This window comes from Dasypus novemcinctus, chromosome 11 (genome assembly GCF_030445035.2).
Source record: "Dasypus novemcinctus isolate mDasNov1 chromosome 11, mDasNov1.1.hap2, whole genome shotgun sequence".
NCBI classification, from domain to species: domain Eukaryota; kingdom Metazoa; phylum Chordata; class Mammalia; order Cingulata; family Dasypodidae; genus Dasypus; species Dasypus novemcinctus.
The window spans coordinates 82,862,575-82,886,082 of NC_080683.1; the positions used below are offsets into that span (position 1 = coordinate 82,862,575).

Sequence of the window (23,508 nt, forward strand, 5' to 3'; positions counted from 1 at the left end):
AGAAAATAAAATAATATCCAGCCCATAACAATATTCAAAGTATAGAAAGTGAGGTTACTCCTCCTGAATTAAACAGTAGCTTTGAGCTCATATGCCAGTCCCAGTCAAAAGCACTGTCTGATTTACTAATCTCCCCATGGAAAATTAAGTATTTAAGCCAAACTAAGACCCTCAACTCAGAGGCCAGTACTCAGGGTCTTGTGATCCGAACTATTGCAGCCCTGTTGACTGAAAATGACTCTTGGTCCAATCCATGAGGCAGTCTAATTCTCTGAAAAACTGTTATTGGCTAATGCAGTACAGCAGGGGACTCCTGCCCACTGGGGAAATAGAGGAGAGGGGGGATGTGAAAAAAGTTAAGTCATATATATTCTACTTGTTTGTTAATCTCATGGCAGTTTTAAATATTAACTAACATTTTAGTTTTATAAATTTTCTGACTCTGCAAGCAGATGTGGCTCACGCCCTTGGGGGCCCGCCTACCACATGGGAGGTCCGGGTTCCGATCCCGTGCCTCCTAAAGACGACGAGCAAGACAGCGAGCTGATGACCACGTAACAAGAACACAATGAGAGACACAAGTAGGGAGCGGAGGTGGTTCAAATGACTCCACACCTCCTTTCCACATGGGAGGTCCTGGGTTCCATTCTAGTGCCTCCTATGAAAATGGAGATAGACAGAGAGAGCACAGAAAAAACACAGTGGTGGGGGAGGGGAGGATAAATAAAATCTTTTTTTAAAAAATGACTTGACTCATCTATGGAAATGTTAATTTTTTAAAAGACCAGTGACCAACTTGATTTTATGTAATCCAATATCACTGTATTCTTTTATCCCCTTTCATAACCAAGCATAATCATAAGCAATTATATCAGCTTATAATAATACGAATTAACCTCTATTACTGGCAGATTTATTAAGTATATATCCGCAATTTTCCACAAATGACTTAAACTAGCAAATGCAACTGTGTCCACCAAAATGTGAGTTAAATATATATTGAACATATATAATACATGAAGTTGTATCATTTCAGCACTTAAAACAATTTGTAACTGCGGTTTCTTGTTGCAAAAATGCAGCCGAGTAACCAGTGTATGAAACAGTACAGTAGCGGTGGAACTGAACATGTATGTAACAAAGAGCTGGTGTGTAGAACGGAGAAAGGAGGTTTTGAAAACAAGAAAAATATTACTATTTCTAATTTAATAGAACATGTATCCCCATGAGTATTAATATGAGCATATATAAAACTTTATGGAACAGACTGTTTCCTAAAAGTTCTTCCTTCAGTTTCTGGTTCATTTAATTACATCACAAAAGAGCTGTTTCCTCAAGGTCCGATGAAAATCGGTATTTCCACGGGCATTGATCGATTAATTATTTGCCATCTAATCATCTACTACATGACAGGTAATCTGGACAAACGGGTGTTACTCGACCTCCTTTAATATGTTTTTTTCTTGAAAAGATGTTTTGAAATACCTTAAATCGTTAGTAAATTCTGACATGTGCGTGCTTTTCCTGGGGACAAGGTCCATAACGCTCAAAGATGTTCAAAGGAGGTGTTGACCCCAAAGAATCGATGGATTCATCAGTATAAGCTCTGTTCGGTCACAGGGAACCACACAGAGCCTCCGGGGCTTCCTCACCCAGCAGACGCTGAACCACCCTCCCGGGGTTCCTCCCGCGCGATCCTCCCAGGCGCGGCCTCCAGCAGGCGTCGCTACGACGCCTAAGCCGCGCCCGCGCGCTGCTCCGACCCGCTCTCTCTGCGCCGGCGCCGGCGGAAGGGGCGGGGCACAGGCAAAGGGCGGGGCAAGGCAAAGGGCGGCCCAGAGGCCGGCGGTCGGCGCCGCGGATGGGAGGGTGAGAGGGGTCGGTTTTCCCGACCTGCAGGTAATTGCACCCTACTGTGCGCGCCGCCCCGCCTCTGTCCAGGCATCCGCGCCGCCCTCGCCCAGGTGCCCGGTCCTCCTCCGTTGCTTCACCGCGCGTACCTGTGGATGTGGGGCATGGTGCACTCCTGTTCGCTGCGGAGTTTCCTCCGCGTGAGCCTCTCGGGCCGGGCCCTCAGCGGGTCACCCCGTGGGTTGCAGGGGCGGTGGGAGTCGGTCGGACCAAAGCTGCCTGCCCCTCGGGCCGGCCGCTGCGCTGGCTTCAGCCGTAGACTGGGAGTCTGGGCGTAAAGTTGGCCAGTTGCCCTTGACCTTGGCGACCCGGGGAAGGTGCGCAGCCTGGAGGGGTGGTGAGGGAGCGGGGAGAACCTGGCCCTTCCTCAGCTGTCAGCGTCCGAGGACTCCAGAAGGGGAGTTATTATTACTAACAATAGACCTGAAAGTACTTAGACCTGGTTTTCCATTTCGTGTAACAGTGAACAGACCCAGGAACGTGCAGTGATTCGCAGAGTTGTCTCTGGATTCCAGATGTAATTTTTCTTACAGCCTTGGATTAGTGCGCACACATGATACCGCTCCTGTAGGGCTCACCAGAAGTCTCCCATGGGCTTCCTGCCGCGATCCCCTTCCTACTGACTACCACACCACTGCCAAAGTGATCCTCTAGGATCACTTCCCTCCTTAAGATCTTCCTGCGGCTCCCATGCTTTCTGGTCAAGTCCATGTGTTGGTATGCAAGGCCCCTTGCCCCATCACTCCTGTCACATCTTTGTGCGTTCTTTTCCCAGTTCATTCTAGCCCTCCTGATCCATCTTCCTTCCACAACTATTAAGTATTTACCATCTGTCAAGCATTATTCTGGGTGCTTGAGATTCAACAGAGGAAAAAAGTACAGGTAAAGATTGCTACCCTTGAGTTCATAGTCTACTGGGAAGACAGGCAAAACCCAGTAAAATTACATAACATGTTATACAGTGGTAAGTGTTATGGGAGAAGAAAGTAGAGCAGGGTAAGGAGTATTGGGAGAGCAAGATGCCTGTTCAGTGGGTAAACCTTGCTGAGCTGACGTTTGAGACTTTAAGAAGGTGAGGAGTTATCCACACAGTTATCTGGGGTAAGGGCAACAGTGAGCAATTCTGAGATTATGTTCTTAGACTTTTGGCATTGAAATCTTCTTTCTTTCATGAAATTATTGTAGGGATAGTGGCAATTTTTAAAAAATCTTTGGCAAAATAAGAGTAGAAGAGTAGCTGTTAGTTTCTTGTGGTTTTTTTTTTTTTTTTTGGTTTGTTTTAAATTTTTATTGTAGTGATCCATGAAATACAAGTCTAGGGTCTCCTGAAATATGCTGTTTTCTTCCTTTATCCCTGCTTATATAAATTTAAAGTTCTTTCTATGAATGGGTAGTGTTCATTTTCTGTTAAATTAGAATATAAGTGGAAAATAATTTCTGGCAATATTTTTCTTGAAAGTGCTTCAAGGAACTTCTATTCAGTATTTTAGAGTATTCCATAGCTCTTTTAAAATTTTAATTTATTTTCAATTATAGTTCTGTTGAAGAGCAGCTTTTAAATTGAGCTTGCCTTCTCATTTAAAACCCAGACATAAATTGGGGGCCCAAGAATGGGGGGATAATAGAGTTGGAGCGTGTTGTGTCTGCCTCATTCATGCCAGGAAAAATAAGACCCAAAATGTGAACGAATATAAATTGGGAGTAGCTAGCTATATGCTTTTGAGTGAGCCTTACAGGTAATTGCTGTTGTCAGCTTTGTGATTAAAGGGAAAGTAGAGAGGGAAATCTTGACAATCATTATCAAAGAAATCAGTCCCAAAATATAACCTTGGCACAAAGGAAAGTCATTTGTGGATTCAAAGTTTTGAGGGTATTGGCCATATGGAAACGTCTTGCATTATGGAATCACTGTCTCCAAAACCATCTTGGGTGTACTTAGAACTTCTGCCTCCATCATCATAAGGTGGTTTCTGCTGCATTTGGGGTAGGGGTAGGAATTGATTGCTGTCTGGCATATCAGTAACGTGAGACCTCAGGAAACAATTATCCAGTTTTACGTCTCCAGGCTCTTTCCTTCTCTGCTAGTTAATCCCTCTATTAAACAGTGTGAAGGAGATGTAAAAGGAAATAAAATGCAGATATGTCCAATATGTTCATTCCTAGCTCTGATTCGCTGGAGTTGGCCGTTGAAATAAAGTTTAGGGAATCAATTTGGGTTTTAGTAAATCACAATCTGGTGTCCCCCATTGGCAAAGTCAGTATTGTAAAGATATTGAAAGATATATCAGTAAACAGTTTTCCCATGAGACTTTTTTTTTTTTTGAGAAAATGAAACATTGGGAACTATTAATATTAGTCTTCATTAGGAAACAATATAATCAAAGCTAATTTTTGGGAGGGGGAGAGTAGGACCAGTTCACACACTATTTCATTTGCTCCTCATGGCAGCCTTATGAGGTAAACAGGTTAATGACAGCTGAGAGACTCATTGTGTGGTCCTTGGAATGTGCAGCCTAGTGGGAGAGCCTAGTATAGTACTGTGTTTACAATGTTAATGGCGTGTATGGTTTATGTTGTAAGAATGCGACACCACTGCACTTTTGAAATAAAACTGAATTATTGTCTGTTCCAGGTTACATGCGCCATGGCTATGACTAGTGTCAGGTTGCCTGCAGGTGTTTTAAGAAAGCCAGATGCCTGGATTGGACTCTGGGGAGCACTCCAAGGAATACCTTCTTCATACAAACCCTGTGCTTCCTGGAATCGATACTTTTATTTTTCACCTACCAGGTTAAATGCATCCAATTATAAAACACTTTTCCATAATATTTTCTCACTGAGATTCCCAGGGCTTTCAATATCTCCAGAATATGTTTTTCCATTTTCCTTAAGACTCAAAAGCAAGATGAGCTCTCAAAAATCCACTAAAAAGACTCTACACAAAGTAGAAGATGAAGTTGACACTGATGAAGAGAGGGATCATGATGAGATGAGTGAGCAAGAAGAGGAGCCTGAGGATGATCCCACTGTGGTCAAAGACTATAAAGACCTAGAAAGGGTTGTGCAGTCTTTTCGGTATGATATTATCCTGAAATCTGGGCTAGATGTTGGAAGAAAGTGAGTATGATGCCTGTTTTATTATAAATCCATTTATCTTCTTCTTGGTTATTTTAAGGTAATGTTACAAATAATCACTTGGCCCATGTTATGGTGAAGAGTAACCATACATATAAAAGGACCTTACAGGTAACTGTATTAGTCAGCCAAAGGGGTGCGGATGCAAAATACCAGAAATCTGTTGTCTTTTATATCCTTTTATAAAGGATATTTATTTGGGTTAGAAGCTTAGAGTTACCAGGCCATAAAGCATAAGTTACTTCTCTCACCAAAGTCTGTTGCCATGTATTGGAGCAAGATGGCTGCTGATGTCCAGCCTTTCTCTTCCTCTTAAGGCTCCACAGTTCCAGCTTCTTCCAGTATCAGCTGTAGGCTGAGATGAGTCTGCTCGCTCTCCCAGGGCTCATTTCTCTCCGGGCATAGCTAACTGCTCTGGTCTCTCCACAAGGTCAGCTGTAGACTGTCAGGCTCTCTTTCTTCCCAGGGCCTCTGCTGTACCTATGGAGCTGTCTCTATTCCTTCTGTGTTCTTCTTTATGTTTACTTCCTGGGACTCCAGCATCAAAAAACTCCAACTAACTCCTCTGCCTTGTCATTTTCTCTTTGAGTCCGCACTCCCTTGGTGGGAAGGACTCAGCAGCTTACTGATGTGGCCCAATCAAAGCCCTAAATTTAATCAAGTAAAAGTGAAACTTCTGAAGATAAGTTTACAAACACAATCCAATATTTATTTTTGGAATTCATAAACAATATCAAGCTACAACAGTAACCTTTTTGAATGATTTCATTTTATAGATAAAAAACTGATGTCCAAAAAAGTCAAGTGCTTGCTCACAATCCCATGTGCCATGTTTTCTTCATTCTAAGACACAGTTGACCGTACGATGAATCATGGATTTAAAAACAGCTTCTTGAGGAGGAATGGCATCAGCACATTAGATTATATATCACAAGCATAAGGTGTACTTGATTTTCACAAATAGTGCACTGTGAGAAATACTACTTAGGACCAAGGGAGGCAGGATAAGGTGGTGGTGCAGAATGCAGGTGCTGGAGCCAGACTACTAGGGTTTGAATCCTTGCCTGTGTGTGACTATGGGCAAGTCACTTCTCTGTGCCTCAGTTTCCTCACCTATAATATGGGGAAATAAAACCTACTTGAGGGAAGCAGATGTGGCAACTGATAGAACATCGGCCTACCATATAGGAGGTCCAGGGTTCAAGGGGTCTCCTGACCCACGTGGTGAGCTGGCCCTCGTGCAGTGCTGATGCACACAAGGAGTGCTGTGCCATGTGGGAGTGTGGGAGTGTCCCCCGTGTAGGGGAGCCCATGCGCAAGGAGTGCACCCAGCAAGAAGAGCTGCCCACATGAAAAAAGCGCAGCCTGCCCAGGAGTGGCACTGCACACACGAAGAGCTGACAGCAAGGTAACGCAATAAAAACAGACTCCTGGTGCAGCCGAGAATGCAAGTGGACCCAGAAGAACACACAGTGAATGGGCATGAGAGCAGACAGTGGGGGTGGGGGAGGGGAGGGGAAAGATAAAATAAAATTAAAAACCTACTTGAGAAGTTTGTTAAAAGGATTTCATGAGTACTATATAATCTATCTAAAGCACTAATAACATGCCAAGCACATAGTAGGTATTCCATATAAGCTATTATGAAAATACTGCATGTGTTCATATATAATACATGGGGATATTTAGCCAACATTGATTGTGTGCCTACTGCATGAAAGGTAAGAATTGAGATATGAATAATAAATTCAAAAAGATTTCATTGTATAATCGACACCATTGTGACTAATTTAATGTTGTAGTTTAATTTTTTAATCCTTAAAGCTAGTAAATTCGTAAAGATGACTCTGAGCCTACAGGCCTCCCTCTTGACACCCTAATTGGGATTTGCTGAACTTTCTCTAAAATTTGGCATACTCAAAAAGTGGTCTCTCCCTCTCCTCACAGTAGTAGCTACTGTTTCCTTAAGCAGAACCCCCAATGTCAGTTACTGGATCAGGTCATCGAAATGAAAGGCATTGCTTTTTGTATGTTCCCCTCGTCTCGTTGCCCCAGGTATTTAAATTCAGGGAGATAGTAGCAGCTGGATTGGGATTTCCCCAGCCTCAGCGCACACTAGCAGAGGGTTTCTTAATGGCCTCCCCATATGTGTGGTTTTTGGATTTTCTTTCAGAGTACAGAGCAGGAATCGGAAAGGAAGTACCTGCTTACTTTGGCAGTCCTGAATCACTGGGGCTATAGGCTTGGCAGCAAATCGGTGGTGTACCCCAGGGCCCTAGGCCATGAATGGAGCGTGACAACCTTCTCTGAAAGCCCCATCAGAGTACTAATTAACTGTGTGGTAGTCATAGCAAATCTTTACAGCAGTTCAGCATCTTTTCAGAAGTGCTGTTGGGCTCCTGTGGTAGTTACTGTGGGAGCAGTTGATTTTCGCTTTTCTAGCACCCAGAATGGAGATTGTTGGTGAGTGTTGGTCACTGCCAGAATAAATATGAATGGCAGTGTTTCTCTGAAATATAATTATTTTGAGTATATTTCTATTTTAAAGCATTTTACTTTTTTTCTTTTTTAATAGCAAAGTGGAAGATGCATTCTACAAAGGTGAGCTCAGGCTGAATGGGGAAAAATTATGGAAGAAAAGCAGAACGGTGAGCTATCAAACCTATAATGACAATCAGATTTTTTTGTGTGATGCTCTGCCAGCCCTCAATACTATCCAAATTTTTCCTCATGCTCAATGTGTATATCTGCCTTATCTTCTCTGAGATCTTATGTGGTCATGGTCAAGCTAGTGAAAATCACCTGCAACCTTTAGTCACACAGACCTCTTCTTCTTTTGTAGCCTTAATGACTTTTTCTTAAGGATGTACCAGGGACTGAACCCAGGACCTCGTACATGGGAAGCAGGTGCTCAACCACTGAGCCACATCTGCTCCCCAGTGAGAGCTGGCCCTTTTGTTTGTTTTTAGTAGGTACATGGGAGATAGGCGCTCAACCCCTCAAGCTTCATCCGCTCCCCCTTAATGACTCTTTGATGAGCCTTCCCCCTCCTTTTTTTTTTAATTTTAGGACAAGTTGCAGCCAGAACTGGCAAAAATCCATTAATTAAACTTCTACATCATTAATGCTAGCTGCCAAGAAATCATAATAATTAGGTTAAAGAGAAATATTTGATCCATGTGGAGATTTTCTTTGGCCCAGTATTATCTGAGCAGATACAGAATTCAGCTCAGCAGTACCCACAAAGCAATTGCTGGGTATAGCTCTTTGTGCACAGGACAACTATCCAAAATGATATTCCATTATTTTCTGATAAGTTCATATCAATACTATTGTTAAGTGAAAGAAGTCAGTTACAGGAAAATGTATTTACAGATTCCAGTTTTGTAACAATAAATCATATATATAAATTCTGTTAAAACTTTATTTGTAAACATAAATTATAAGTCTAGAATTAAAACAATATTACTAGGGAACAGATGTGACTCAAGCAGTTGAGCACCAGCCTCCTACAAGGGAGGTCCTGGGTTCGGTTCCCGGTGCTTCCTGAAAAAAACAAAAACAACAAGCATAACAAACAAGAAAACCAACTCGGGAGCCAGTGTTGCTCAGTGATTGAGTGCCAGCTTCCCACGTACAAGGTCCCAGATACAATCACCAGCTCCTGGGATCTCAAAAAAAAAAAAATTACTAGTATTTATTTCTGCATGGGTTATTGTGGGTTATATTAATTTTCTTCATGCTTTATATTTTCTACAATTTTACTTCTTTTTTCTTTTTTTATTGTGATAAAATATACATAGCTTAAAGCAATTTTTAAGTGTATAATTCAGTGGCATTGAGTACACTCAGTGTTCTGTAACTTTCACCACTATTTCCTGAACTGTTTCTTCATTCCAGACAGAAACTCAGTACCCATTAAATGATCACTTCCTATTTCCCATCCCCCAATCCATATTAACCTCTATTCTGTTTCTGTCTGTATGTATTTACCTATTCTAGATACCTCATATGAATGGAATCATACAGTATTTGCCCTTTTGTGTCTGGATTGTGTCACTGAACATGTTATCTTCAAGGTTCATCCATGTTATACCTTGTATCATAACTTAATTCCTTTTTTTGGCTGAATAATATTGCATTGTATGTATTTATCACATTTTTAAAATCCATTCATCCTTTGTTAGACATTTAAGTTGTTTCTACCTTTACACTGTTGTGAATAGGTGGCTACGAACATTGGTGTCTGTTCGAGTCCCTGTTTTCAGTTCTTTGGGGTATATACCTAGCAGTGTAATTGCAGGGACATGTGGTAATTCTGAAAACTTTTTGAGAAACCACCAAACCTTTTCTGTTGTCGTTGAAACATTTACTTTCCTACCAGGAGTGCATGAGGATTCCAGTTTCTCCACATCCTTTCCTACACTTGTTATATCTTATTTTTTTAATAATAGACATTCTAGGGGGTGTTAAGTAGTGTCTTTTGTGCTTTTGATTTCTATTTAATGTCTAATGACATTAGGCATCTGCTCATTGCAGCAGTGCAGCATCTAGTTGGTTGCAGCAGGTGTGGCACCTGTCTTCTTTAGGAGGCACTCGGGACATCCCATGTGGTAAGCAGGTGCCCAACTGGTTGAGCCACATCCGCTTCCCTGTGGGTTGTCCTTTCACTCTCTTAGTTGAGTCCTCTGATGCACAAAATCTTGTAATTTCAATAAGTACAATTTATCTGTTTTCTTTTGGTGCCTATGCTTTTGATGTCATATTTAGGAAACCATTGCCAAATTCAAGGTTATGAAGACTTCCCCTGTGTTTTATTCTAAGAGTTATAGTTTTTGCTCTTAAATTTAGGTCTCTGATCCATTTTGAGTTAATCTTTCTATATGATGTAAGCTAAGGGTCCTGTTTCATTCTTTTGCATGTGGATAACCAGTTTTCCCAGCAACATTTTTGAAAAGACTATCCTTTTCCCATTGAATGGATATGCTATCCTTGTGAAATATCAATTGACATGTATGTGTGGGTTTATTTCTAGGTTCTCTATTTTTATATCATGAGTATATATATTTGTAGTGGTGTATTTTTAACAATATTAAGACTTAACAATATTAAGTCTTCCAATCTCAGAACATGGGATGTCTTTCCATTTATTTAGGTCTTATTTAATTTCTTTCAGGAGTGTTTTATAGTTTTCAGTGTATAAATCTTTTGCCTCCTTGCTTAATTTTATTCCTAAGTTGTTTTTGTTACTTGTTTTTTTTTTTTCATTTTGGTGCTATTGTAAATGGAGTTGTTTTCTCAATTTCCTATTCAGATTGTTCATTGCTATTGTATAAAAATATAACTCACTTTTGCATATTGGTTTTGTATCCTGCAGTTTGGCTGAATTCATTTATTAGCTCTAAAAGATTTTTTGTTGATTGTTTAGGGTTTTTGACATATAAAGGCATATCATCTGCAAACAGATGGTTTTACTTCTTTATTTTTTAAATATTTATTTTATTAATTTTTCTCCCCTTCCCTCCCTACCCACCCCCCCATTGTCTGTTCTCATGGCCATTCACTGTGTTCTTCTGTGTCCACTTGCATTCTCAGTGGCACCAGGAATCTGTGTCTCTTTTTTGTTGCATCCTCTTGCTGCATCAGCTCTTTGTGTGTGTAGTGCCACTCCTGGGTGGGCTGTGATTTTTTTGCATGGGGTGGCTCTCCTTGCAGGGTACACTCCTTCTTTCCAATTTAGATGCCTTTTATTTCTTTTGCTTGCCTAATAGCTGTGGCTAGAAATTTGTACTGCGTTGAATAGAAGTGGTGAAAGTAGGCATCCTTGTCATGTTCCCGATCCCGAGGGAAAAGCTTTTAGTCTTTCACTCTTGAGTCTGATATTAGTTGTGAGCTTTTCATAATGACCTTCAGTTATGTTGAGGAAATTCCATTCTAGTCCTCATCTTTTGAGTTCTTTTATCCTGAAAAGATGCTGAATTTGTAAAAATTGGAATGATAATGTAGTTTTTTCCCTTGACTCTATTAATGTATTATATTACATTCATTGCTTTTCCTAGGTTTAACCACTGTGGCAGTTTGAAATTATATATGAATTCCAAAATAAGAAATTAGGTTTGTAAACTAGTCTGTTCCTCTGGGTGTGATACCTTTTGAGTGTATTACATTCCACTGAGATGCCTTTGATTAAATTATGTTAAGGTTAGGGCTTTGATTCGACCACATCATTAGGGCAACTAAGTTTGAGTCCTCATCCCCTTTGTGGGCTCTGTAAATGGACAACCAAGGAGACACACAGAAGTATTAATAGATACATAGAAGAACACAGAAAAAGACACAGCAGAAATCACCAACCCTTCTCAAACTCTTACACAAAAATGGAATCAAGTGGAAATACTTCCTAATTCATTCTACTAGTTCAGCATTACCTGACATAAAAGCCAAATAGACACTACAAGAAAAGTAAACTACAGACTAATAATTTAAGAGCATTATAGCAGGAAGCAGACATGGCTCAAGCAATTGGGCTCCTGTCTACCATATGGGAGGTCACAAGTTTGGTTCCTGGGGACTCCTGGTGAAGGCGAGTTCACCTATGCTGAGGAGAGCTGACCTGTGCTGTGGATAGCTGGCCTGTGGAGCTGATACAACAAGATGACGCAACAAAAAAGAGACACAGACTCTAGCAATGGAAGAAATATGTCATTGGTGTAGAGACAGTGGCCACAGGAGCTGCTGAGGGCAGGGAAAGGGAAGAAAAAGTGTGATATGGGGGCATTTTTGGGACTTGACGTTGACCTGAATGATATTGCAGGGACAGATGCAGGGCATTATCTATCCTGCCATAACCCACTGAATGGACTGGGAGAGAGTATAAATTACAATGTAAACTATAATCCATGAGTGTAGCAGTGCTCCAAAATGTATTCTTCAAATGCAATGAATGTGCCACAGTGATGAAAGATGTTGTTGATGTGGGAGGAGTTGAGGGGGGAGTGGGGTATATGGGAGCACCTCTTCTATTTTTTAATGTGGCATTTTGTGTGATCTATATATCTTTTAAAAAAAAAAAAGTGAAGAAAAAAAAAAGACACAGAGGATAGACAATGAGAGATGCAGCAAACCAGGGAGCTGAGGTGGCTCAAGCAATTGAATGCCTCTCTCCCACGTCAGGGGTCCCAGTATCGGTTCCTGGTGCCTCCTAAGGAGAAGACAGGAAGAAAAGAAAAGCAGACACAGAAGAATGTGCAACAAATGGACACAGAGAACAGACACTGAGCACAGGTGGCAAAGGGGCCAGAATAAATTTTAAAAAAAATACAATAGAGGGAGCAGATGTACCTCAACAGTTGAGCACCTGCCTCCCATATATGAAGTCCCAGGTTCAATCCCTGGTACCTCCTTAAAAAAAAAAAAACAGGCACAACAAGATTTGAAATTATGAATGAAAGAATCAATGATGTAGAGGAAAGAACAACTGAACTTGAAAAGAGAGAAGAATGGAGAGAGAAAAGAATGGAAAAAATTGAGCAGGGGCTCAGGGAGTTGAATGATACCATGAAGTGCAACAACATACGTGTTATGGGGGTTTGAGGAAATAATGGCAAAAAGCATCCCTAACTCTCATGAAAGACATGAATGTATGTGTCTGGGAAGCACAGCATACTCCAATTAGAAAAAATCCAAATGGACCTACCCCAAGACCATAATATTCAGTATGTCAAATGTCAAACATGGAGCAAAATTTCTGAGAGCAGGAACAGAAAAGCAAAACATCACATACATAAAAGGAACATTCAGTAAGTCTAAGTGCAGATTGCTCTTTAGAAATGATGGGGGAAGCGGACTTGGCCCAGTGGATAGGGCGTCTGTCTACCCCATGGGAGGTCCGCGGTTCAAACCCCGGGCCTCCTTGACCCGTGTGCAGCTGGCCCACGCGCAGTGCTGATGCGCGCCAGGAGTGCCCTGCCATGCAGGAGTGCCATGCACCCCATAAGGAGAGCCACCCAGCATGAAAGAAAGTGCAGCCTGCCCAGGAATGGCGCCACACACACAGAGAATTGACACAGCAAGATAACACAACAAAAAGAAACAAAGATTCCTGTGCCACTGACAACAAGAACACATCAAATGGACACAGAGAACAGACAACTGGGGCTGGGGGAAGGGGAGAGAAATAAATAAATAGAAATTATGGAAGTGAGAAGGCATGAGTATGACGTAATTAAGGTACTGAAAGAAAAACTGCCGCCAAGAATTCTTTTATCTTTTAAAACTATTCAAATATAATGGTGAGTTTAAAATATTCACAGACGTCTGCAGCCATCTTGCTCCAACATGTGAAAATAGACTTTGGTGAGGGACATAACTTATGCTTTATGGCCTGGTATTTGTAATTCCTACCTCAAATAAATACCAGTTTAAAATCTTCCAAAAAAATTGAAAAGGACAGAAAACCAAAAACATTTTATTTTATTTTATTTTTAAATTTATTTATTTATTTAATCCTCCCCCCCCCCACCCCGTTGTCTGTTCTCTGTGTCTGTTTGCTGCATCTTGCTTCTTTGTCCGCTTCTGTTGTTGTCAGCGGCACGGGAAGTGTGGGCGGCGCCATTCCTGGGCAGGTTGCACTTTCTTTGTGCTGGGCGGCTCTCCTTACGGGCGCACTTCTTGCGCGTGGGGCTCCCCTACGCGGGGGACACCCCTGCGTGGCACGGCACTCCTTGTGCACATCAGCACTGCACATGGGCCAGCTCCACACGGGTCAAGGAGGCCCGGGGTTTGAACCGCAGACCTCCCATGTGGTAGACAGACGCCCTAACCACTGGGCCAAGTCCATTTCCCCAAAAACATTTTTTGAAGCCAACATTACCCTAAAACATAAGCCAGATAGAGATACTATAAGAAAAGAAAATTACAGACTGGCAGTTTGAGATTATTTATGAATTCCAAAAAGAAATATTGATTATGTTTGTAAACTGGTCTATTCCTCTGGGTGTGATACCCTTTGATTGTATTAGATTCAGCTGAGATATATCTGATTAAATTATGTTAAGAGTAGAGCTTTGATTCAACCATGTCATTAGCATGTGACAGCATTGAGTCTCAGCCTCCTTAGGCTGATAAAACAGACTCATACAGAGAAGATACACAGAGGATCCTGTGACCCAGGAAGATAGATGAGCTTGAGAGTTTACACCTGACTTTGTGAAGAGACCAGAGCAGGAAAGAAATGAGCCTGAGGAAGAGAGAAGAGCCTTATGCCAGCCTACAGCTGAGATTGGAAGACGCTGGGACAGTGGAGTCTTAAGAGGAAGAGGAAGGCTGAACTCTCTCAGACATCACCTGCCATTTTGCTTCAACACATGGCAACAGACTTTGGGTAAAGAAATAACCTTGAGTTAGACTCTTTAGGGCCTTGTGACAGTGAGTTTCTACCCCAAATAAATACCCTTTATAAAAACCAACAGAGTTCTGTTACTTTGTATCAGCACCCCTTCAGCTGACAAGAACTAAGACCAATCTCTCTAATGAACATAGATGCAAAGATTCTCAACAAAATATTTGCAAATAGAATCCAACAGCATATCACAATAATTATTCACCACGATCAGGTGGGATGTATTCCTGGTATGCAAGGATGGTTCAACATAAAATCAATTAGCACAATATACCACATTAACAAATCAAAGGAAAAAATCCACATGATTATTTCAACTGATGCAGAAAAGGCATTTGGCAAAATCCAGCATTCTTTCTTGATAAAATCACTTCAAAAATTAGGTAAAGAGGGAAGTGGTTGTGGCTGAACTGATAGAGCATCCGCCTACCATACGGAGGGTCCAGGGTTCGATACCCAGGGCCTCCTGGCCTGTGTGGTGAGCTGGCCCATGTGCAGTGCTGCCATGCGCAAGAAGTGCTCCCTAAGGAGAGCTGCCCCACGCCAAAAAAGCACAGCCCGCCCAGAAGTGGTTCCGCACACATGGAGAGCTGACGCAGCAAGATGACACAACAAGAAAAGTGACAGTATCTTGGTCCTGCATGACAAGAATGCAAGCAGACACAGAAGAATGTGGCAAATGGACACAGAGAACAGACAACGGGGCGGGGGGGGGGGGGGCGGGTGCAGTGGTAAGGGGAGCAAAAAAAAAAAAGTTATGTATTGAAGGAAAGTTCCTCAACATAATAAAGGACATTCCACAGCTAACATTGTACTCAATGGGGAGAGGTTGAAAGCTTTCCATCTAAGATCAGGGAGAAGACAAGGATGCCTACTGTGACCACTGTTATTTAACACTGTGGTAGGGGTTCTAGCTAGAGCAGTTAGGCAAGAAAAAGAAAAGGGCATCCAAATTGGAAAAGAGGAAGTAAAACTCTCAGTATTTGCAGATGACATGATCCTTTATGTAGAAAACCCTGAAATATCTGCAATAAGCTATTAGAAATAATAAATGAGTTCAGCAAAGTGGCAGGATACAAGATCAATATGCAAAAATCAGCATTTCTATACAATAGTAATGAGCATGCTGAGGAAATCGACAAAAATTTCATTTACAATAGCAACAAAAAGACTCAGATAGCTAGGAATTAATTTAACCAGGAAAGGAAAAGATCTGTATTCAGAAAAATACAAAAACTTTGCTAAAGAAAATCAAAGACCTAAACAAATGGAAGGACAGTCCATGTTCATGGGTTGAAAGACTAAGCACTGTGAAGATGTCAGTTCTACCCAAATTGATTTATAAATTCAATGCAATGCCAGTCAGAATTCCAACTTTACGGAATAGAAAAGTCAATTACCAAATTTATTTGGAAGGGAAAGGGGACCCACATAGCCAGAAACATCCTAAAAAAGAAAAGCAAAGTCAGAGAACTCGTACTTCCTGCCCTTGAAGTGTATTATAAGGCTACAGTGGTCAAAACAGCATTATTATATTGGCATAAAGATAGACACATTGATTAATGGAATAGAATTGAGAGTTCAGAAAAAAACCCACACCTCTATGGTCAACCAATTTTTGGTAAGCCTACTAAGTCCACTTTTCTGGAACAGAACAGTCTCTTCAACAAATGGTGCTGGGAGAATTGGATATCCATAACGAAAAGAATGAAAGAGGACCCTATCACACTCCTTGTGCAAGCATTAACACAAAATGGATCAAAAACCTGAACATAAAAGCCAGGATCATGGGGAGGAAATATAGCTCAGTGGTTGAGCTCCTGCTTCCTATGTACGATATCCTGGGTTCAATTCCCCAGTACCCCCCCCCCCCAAAAAAAAAGGATCATAAAACTCTTAGAAGATAATGTCAGAAAACATCTACAAGAACTTACAGGGAGCAAATGTGGCTCAAGCAGTTGAGTGCCCACCTCCCACATGGGAAGTCCCAGGTTCAGTTCCCAGTGCCTTCTAAAGAAGACAGATAAACCATGAGCAGACAATGAGAAAAAATGAGCAGGAAAACAGGCAAAAACAAAACGCACAGGGAAGCAAATGTGACTTAAGCAGTTGAGTGCCCGCCTCCCATATGTGAGGTCCCATGTTTGGTTCCCAGTGCTTCCTAAAAAAAAACAGACAATGAGCAGACAACAAGCAAAAACAACTAGCAAACAGACAAGGGAACCATCTGAGGGGGAGAAGTTGCAGTAGGTGGTTGGTTGTTTACCTTACTGAGGATTCCACAAAGTCAGTCCTCTTGCTGTTTTCAAAAATCTGTCTTTGGGTTTTGACAACTTGACTATAATTTGTCTCTGAATTTTTCCTGCTTGCAATTTTTTGAGCTTCTTGGATATGTATATTCATGTCTTTCATCAGATTTGGAAAACTTTTTGTCATTTCTTCAAGTGTTTTTCTGCCTCTTTCTCACTTCTTCTGGGACTCCTATTTTGCATTTGTTGGTACACTTGATAGCGTCTCACAGGTTCTTTGGGCTCTGTTAATTTTTCTTCATTCTTTTTTCTTTTTGCTCCTCAGACTGGATAATTTCAGTCATCTTATCAAGTTCACTGATTCTTAAATTTTTCATTTCAGTTATTGTACTTTTTGGCTCCAGAATTTGTTGGTTTTTTTAAAATTTTTTTTTATTTTTTATTTATTTTTTTATTTTTTTAAAATTAGGGAAAGGCACCAAGATTCCACCCTATGCAGAGGTTAGTCACTGTTATTTTTTTTTTTAAGATTTATTATTTATTTATTTAATTCCCCCCCCTCCCCCGTTGTCTGTTCTCTGTTTCTATTTGTTGCGTCTTGTTTCTTTGTCCGCTTCTGTTGTCGTCAGAGGCACGGGAAGTGTGGGCGGCGCCATTCCTGGGCAGGCTGCACTTTCTTTCGCGCTGGGCGGCTCTCCTTACGGGGCGCACTCCTTGCATGTGGGGCCCGGCGTGGCAGGGCACTCCTTGCGCGCTTTAGCACTGCTCATGGGCCAGCTCCACACGAGTCAAGGAGGCCCGGGGTTTGAACCGCGGACCTCCCGTGTGGTAGACGGACACCCTAACCACTGGGCCAAGTCCGTTTCCCTGTTGGTTTTTTAAATAATTTCTATGTCTTCATTGATATTCTCATTTTGTCATACATTATTTTCCTAATTTCCTTTAGTTCATGATTTCCTTTAGTTCACTGAACATATTTAAGACAGTGGATTTAATGTCTTTCACTAATAATTTTAATGCTTGGATTTCCTCAGGGATGATTTCTGTCATTTTTTTTTCCCTCTGAATAGGCCATACTTTTCTATTACTTTGTATGTTTTGTAATTTTTTTTAAGTCTTATTTTTTACATTTATTTCTCCCTACCCCCTCATTGTTTGCACTTGCTGTGTCTGTTCATCTTCCTTATTTCTTTAGGATGCATCAAGAACTGAACCTGGGACCTCCAGTGTGGGAGGAGGCACCTAATCATTTAAGCCATCACCATTCCCTGCTTTGTTGGGTCTCTCATTATGTTTTTCTTATTATGTCTCTTGTTGCTTCAGCTTGCCATGTCTGTCCATCGCGCCAGCTTGCTGTCTTCTTTAGGAGGCACCAGGATCTGAACAGGGACCTTCTGTGTGGTAGGCGGAAACTCAATCCCTTCAGCCATATCCACTTCCCTGTTTTGTAATGTTTTTTTGAGAACTAGACATTCTGAGTATTATTATTTGGTAACTCTGGAAATCTGATTCTCTCACTCCTTTTAATATTGATTTTTGCTTTTTGAGGGCTGGAGCTGCCCATTGTGACTTTTCCAAACTAGTGAGTATTCCATGTGGTCACTAAAGTTTCTGTTCCGTTATTTCTGCAGTCAGCCAGTGACCTGACAAAGATTTCATTCAATATCTGGCTCCAAAAGGGGGTGGGGAGTGGGGGGTGGCAAGAGGAAAGGCACGGTCCTTTTTAATCTTCCAATATTTACCACCAAGGAGAGCTGCTGCAATCTGAGAGGGCTAAAACCAACACAAGCCTCCATGCTGGTCCCACAAGGCACTACCAACCAAAATGTGCCACCCCAGATTTTTGGAGGACAAGGTCCCCACTGCCCATCCAGCTGCCAGTTCCTAGCTGCTCCAGGAACTCGGGTCACTATTCCCATAGCCACAGCAGGACTGAGGAATGGAGCACAGTTGCAGGTTCACACATGCTGCTGCTCACGTACAAGAGCTTAGCAGCCTCTCTTCATCAGTCACTCCCCTGATCATCAAAAGTTTTCTGATCAGTTTCCAGGGCTGCAAAATAGTTGATTCCAATTTCTTTCCTGCTCATTCATTACTTTAGTGAAGGGAACCCACCCCAGAGCTTCCCACTTTGCCATTGTGTGATGTCACTCCTCTATTACTTTTATAATTGGAAAAAACGGTAATAGTAAAAGTTAACAAAATACAATAAAAAATGTATGATAGCTGGAAGACAATATAGGGAATGTATAATAAGGATTATATTGGCAGTAGATACGGATTGTGGTTAATAAAATAAATACAGGAATGTTCTCCTACAAGGTGTTAAGAATGTGGTAATACATGGGAAAAATATAACTAATGTAATTTATAGACTACAGTTAATGACAATATTGTAATGTTTTTGTAGCAGAAGCAAAGTTGGTACTATAGTAATGCTAAAAGTAAAAAATAGACATGTTTAGTTTTATGAGATATGAATATGATTAAGAATTTTTCCTCTTCATTTGTTTCATTAATAAGAAGACCTTGACTATGTCATTTAACTAACCTGTGTTCATATGAGTATCTTTCTGAACACTAGAGGAACAACTGAGTTAGTGGTTTGAATTAGATGAGATGAAAGTGCCTGGACAGAACTTTTCTTGAAATAATGCTTCTGTAATTTGTTTTGTTTTGTTAAGATTTATTTTTTATTACCTGTCCCCTCATTGTTTGTGCTCACTGCCTGCTCCCTGTGCCCACTCACCATGTGCTCTCTGTGTCTGCTCATATTCTCTCTTAGAGGCACTAGCAACTGAACCCAGGACCTGCCATGTGGGAGAGAGGCACCCAATCTCCTGAGCTGCCTCGGCTCCCCATTCCGCTGTGTCTCTCACTGTCCTTCCACTTTTGTGTCTCCTTGTTGCATCATCTTGTTGATCAGCTCACTGCACTGCCTGTCATGGCAGCTTGCTGTCTTGCTTGTCCTCCCCAGGAGGCACTAGGAGCTGAATCTGGGACTTCCCACGTGGTAGGTGGGAGCTCAATTGCTTGAGCCACATCCGCTTCCCTCCATAACTTGTTGAGCTCCCTTTTTCTGTCATTTTATTTTTTTTGAATTTGAAATAGGGTTTTTTTTTTTTTAAGGTATATGGCAGGCACCCTTAAAAAGTTTGGAAGATACAAGATGTATGTATGAGGCATTGGAAGATATAATTGAATTCACTGAGAGGTGTCAGCATCCAGGGAACAAATATTCCAGGAAAGTTAGACATGCTATTGGAGGTTGTTTTTATTTAAGCTGCTCTCCTATATGAAAATACCCTGGGGTTGGAGGATCAGGACACCCTGTTCCCCTGGAACCTGGGATGGTTTAAGGCTGTCAGCACTAGGTGACACTGGATCTGAGTGAGCACTGAGGCTTTCTTCAGAACCCTTGCTCCCCGGGATCATCCAGGTCCTTGCAGCTACGTGGACAGGACAAAAGGAAACTCCTTGGTGACTGTCACGCACTTCCTAAATCCAAGGCCCCGTGATCCCACTTGCCTGGCAGGTTCAGGCTGTGGCATGTCAGTCACTGCTCAGTGAGCTGCACGAATCCAGGCACTCCAGACAGGCACAGGGAACAGGCCCTTCGCATCCCTTCATGGCTCTTTCCAGATTATAGCCCATCCCCCTCCTCCTCAGCCACAGTATTCCAAAGACAAGAGCATGTTCTTGGAGTAAGGAGTGATTACTCCCTTCACATGCTGCCCCTGTGCCAGGTCCTCATTTACAAACCCCACAAGCCTCTTTTCTCCCCTTGATTTGAGATATTGTTAACTACAGCCTAATTGCCACTTCATTCTGCCTTGGGTGTTCTCTTGTCTCGGCTGCCTTCCAGATTTCTCCTGAGGGTCAGCAAAGGAAAGGGCCAGTATTAACACTTGGCTGTCTTGTTACTAAGAGGCCTGGTAGCCATGGTAACTGCTGCTAAGGGGAGATTTGAAATGTAGATATTTGGAACAGCCCTAATCCCAGCCTGTTTTGCTTTGTGTCTGCTGTCCCCAGCCTCCCACGTAAGAAGTGACAGGCCTCCAGTGACGGGGCCTCCCTGACGGGGCCTCCGAGGGGAATAAAGCAGCCCTCCCCTTCCTGGGCCTGCCTGAGTGGAGCTGGGCCTGACTGCTGAGCTCAGGCCATCAGGTCAGGCACGCATCTGATGCTGCAGCTCTAGGGCGACTTCCTGCAGCGGAGCAGAGCTTTTCTGTGAGCAGCAAATCAGGTGGGACTGAGAGTCCTGTAGCTGCTGCGTAGCTGCTGAATTAAATCATGAGTCTGGAGCCCAAAGTAATGGGGATTGTAGCCTTCCCAAACCCCATCCTCCGGGGTTAACTGGGAAAGGAGAAACATTCCTTCTCTATTTTTTGCCTGCAAAGTAAGCACCCAGAGAGATTCACTTTCCAGAGAGATTGACACCAGCCTGCTCTTCTTTTAAGGGGCAGGCATCGTGCTATTGCTGAAAGGATGCACAGCAAGGGTTGCCTTTTCTCTGTATGTCCTTTTGTACTTTTAAATGTTGTACCCTATGCATATGTTATTTATTAAAGATGATTTTTAATGAAATATGCCCCCCAAAAGGTTAAAACAGAATTATCAAGCCTTGTATCTCTCCTTGTATTTGATTTATAAACGTCCAGAAAGATAAACTGAGGTGGTCTTTTTTTTTTTTTTTTAATTGGACCCAGCAGAACTACAAGAGGCAGGTCCCCCAGATGTTACTTAAGAACAACCATTCATTCCTCCACACCCAGGGGCAGAAGCAGCCTTGAGGCCTAGCTGTGGTGTGAGCCTTTCTGCCTCCCAGCCCGGGGCGAAGGAAGTCAGTGGGTTACAGTCTGCCCCTGTGTGTCTTTATCGTTCAGCTCCTCAGTGTGGTGTCCTGGCAGAGCAGGTGTGTGTGGCAGTGTGTTCGACGGAGCATTGGGCCTGCAGAAGCCTTCAGTGGGCAGGAGACTGTATATGGGCTCCTCCCAGTGAGGTGTAAGTGTTCTCACTAGGTGAAATTACAACTTTGTTTCAGAGGACATGAGTTGGAAAATAAGGTAAAAGTCTCCATTCAGCACCATGATTCTTAAACAGAAGCCTCCAGAAGGCTTTAAATGGCCACATGTGCTCACCTAGTGTCCATGGCCTACACATGGGGTTGCCTTCCCAGTGGAAGCCATGCTGAGGGTCCCAAGATGGCCCCAGATCATCCTTGGCTTATGTTTTAGGACAAGAGGGAGCAGGTGGCATCTGAGTAGGGTTAGCCCCTTCTCGAGTCACTGGACAGATCCTCTGGAATCCTCCGCAGCCTGGCAGCACGGACCTGAGTCCTCAGGCTCAGCTGACATGGCTGCCCAGGGCATGTCCTGCACTCTCTCAGCCAGAGCCACTGCGTTGGGCAAGAATGGGTTTGACCTCAGCGCTTTTAACTGTTGAGTCACCGTCTAACTCTACCTTCCGTGGCATTCCATCTTTGTGAATGGAGCCATGTCCTCCTTGATCATGTGGCATCACTGGGAAGGCTGGAAAAGCAGTTTCTTTACTTGCATTTTCCTAAGAGGTCCAGCTGGCCATCGTTCCACAGTGACTTCCAACACGCTTCCCCATCCCCAGTTTATGTTGCTTATCTGGGTTGAAACAAGTGAAGATGTCACACTGGAAAGTACGCACGAAGTGATTACTGTGCTCACACTGTAAGACTGTGCCCCACTTTCTGTGTTCTTTTCCAGTGTTACTGTGTTCAAGTATTTCCTTAAATCATCCAGTAGGGGTTTGTGTTTGAACCACAAAACACAGGGAACTTCCCCACACAACCAGTGATCTAGGCCTGAAGACACTGGCTGTTACGTGTGTTTGAGGCCTCCTCCAAGTGAGGCCCTTTCAGCGCAAGGCTCTAGGAACTGATTGTTACAAGGAATCAGAGCTCTCCTGACCTGCCTCTCCTCTGGCTGAGGATCACTTATTGAAAACTGAAAAGGCAGAGATGTTTGCCTTGGCCTGAGTTTGCCAAAATGTAATAAAGGCTCGGTTTTCTTTTAATTTTCAGGTGAAAGTGGGAGATACATTAGATCTCCTCATTGGAGAAGATAAAGAAGCAGAAACAGAGACAGTGATGAGAATTGTCCTGAAAAAAGTGTTTGAAGAGAAGACTGAAAAGGATAAATACAGAGTGATGTTACGACTGTGGAAGAAGTTAAAGTTGCCTAAGAAGAGTGTGTCTAAATAGATGGATGGCTTTGTGGGGATAAAGCTGCTTCCTAGTGGTGGGGGAGGGGAGAGGCCAGCTTAAAAGAGGACATTTTTACTAAAATAAAGTTCTTTTACCATTTGTGGAATCTGCCGAGGATTTTGTTGAAATTGGGACCTTCACCTTGGAGACGCTCCCAGTGGCCTGTGCGCCTTTGCGGGCTGGACTTGTGCTCATTTTGGACTCCCCAGCAGCATGAGAACCATTTTGCCCAGAGTGAGATGTGCGCTGAGCTTCCGATAAGCCCAGAGAATTTCTTAATGACTTGCCTGCTGTTTCCCTCATTAACTACTTCACAAGTCATTGTAAAATAAACTGGCCTTGTTGTTTCTTAGTGTTTTTATTTCCATTTTATCCCTGCCAGTCCAGTTTCTGCAGGTTCAGGCACGGAAGCAAAGTCAAGGCTGCTGCTTCTCTTTCGGGAAGAAGCCCTTGGAGAGGCCATTCTTAACCTCCCTCCAAATTACCAACATATTGGCCTTAGTTTCTTTCAGTTTGTCTTCAGCAGACTTGCTGAGTAACATTCCAACTAATTCCATCATGGGCTAGTTAGGGCC

The 23,508-nt window shown here is 42.5% G+C and overlaps 1 protein-coding gene across 1 annotated transcript; it reads left to right on the top strand.

Moving 5' to 3' along the window:
• Positions 1 to 1,821: 1,821 nt before the first annotated feature.
• On the top strand, positions 1,822 to 23,280 carry MTRES1 (mitochondrial transcription rescue factor 1). The gene is made up of 4 exons (XM_004478725.5): positions 1,822 to 1,899; positions 4,544 to 5,028; positions 7,622 to 7,694; positions 22,751 to 23,280. The coding sequence occupies exons 2-4, from the start codon at positions 4,556 to 4,558 to the stop codon at positions 22,928 to 22,930; spliced, it is 726 nt and encodes a 241-aa protein (XP_004478782.1). The 5' UTR covers positions 1,822 to 1,899; positions 4,544 to 4,555; the 3' UTR covers positions 22,931 to 23,280.
• Positions 23,281 to 23,508: the final 228 nt, after the last annotated feature.

Coding starts and splice junctions, on each gene's coding strand:
- MTRES1 (XM_004478725.5), top strand. CDS start 4,556: ATGGCTATGACTAGTGTCAGGTTGCCTGCAGGTGTTTTAAGAAAGCCA. Junction 5,029..7,621: donor GGGCTAGATGTTGGAAGAAA/GTGAGTATGATG, acceptor CTTTTTTAATAG/CAAAGTGGAAGATGCATTCT. Junction 7,695..22,750: donor TATGGAAGAAAAGCAGAACG/GTGAGCTATCAA, acceptor TTTAATTTTCAG/GTGAAAGTGGGAGATACATT.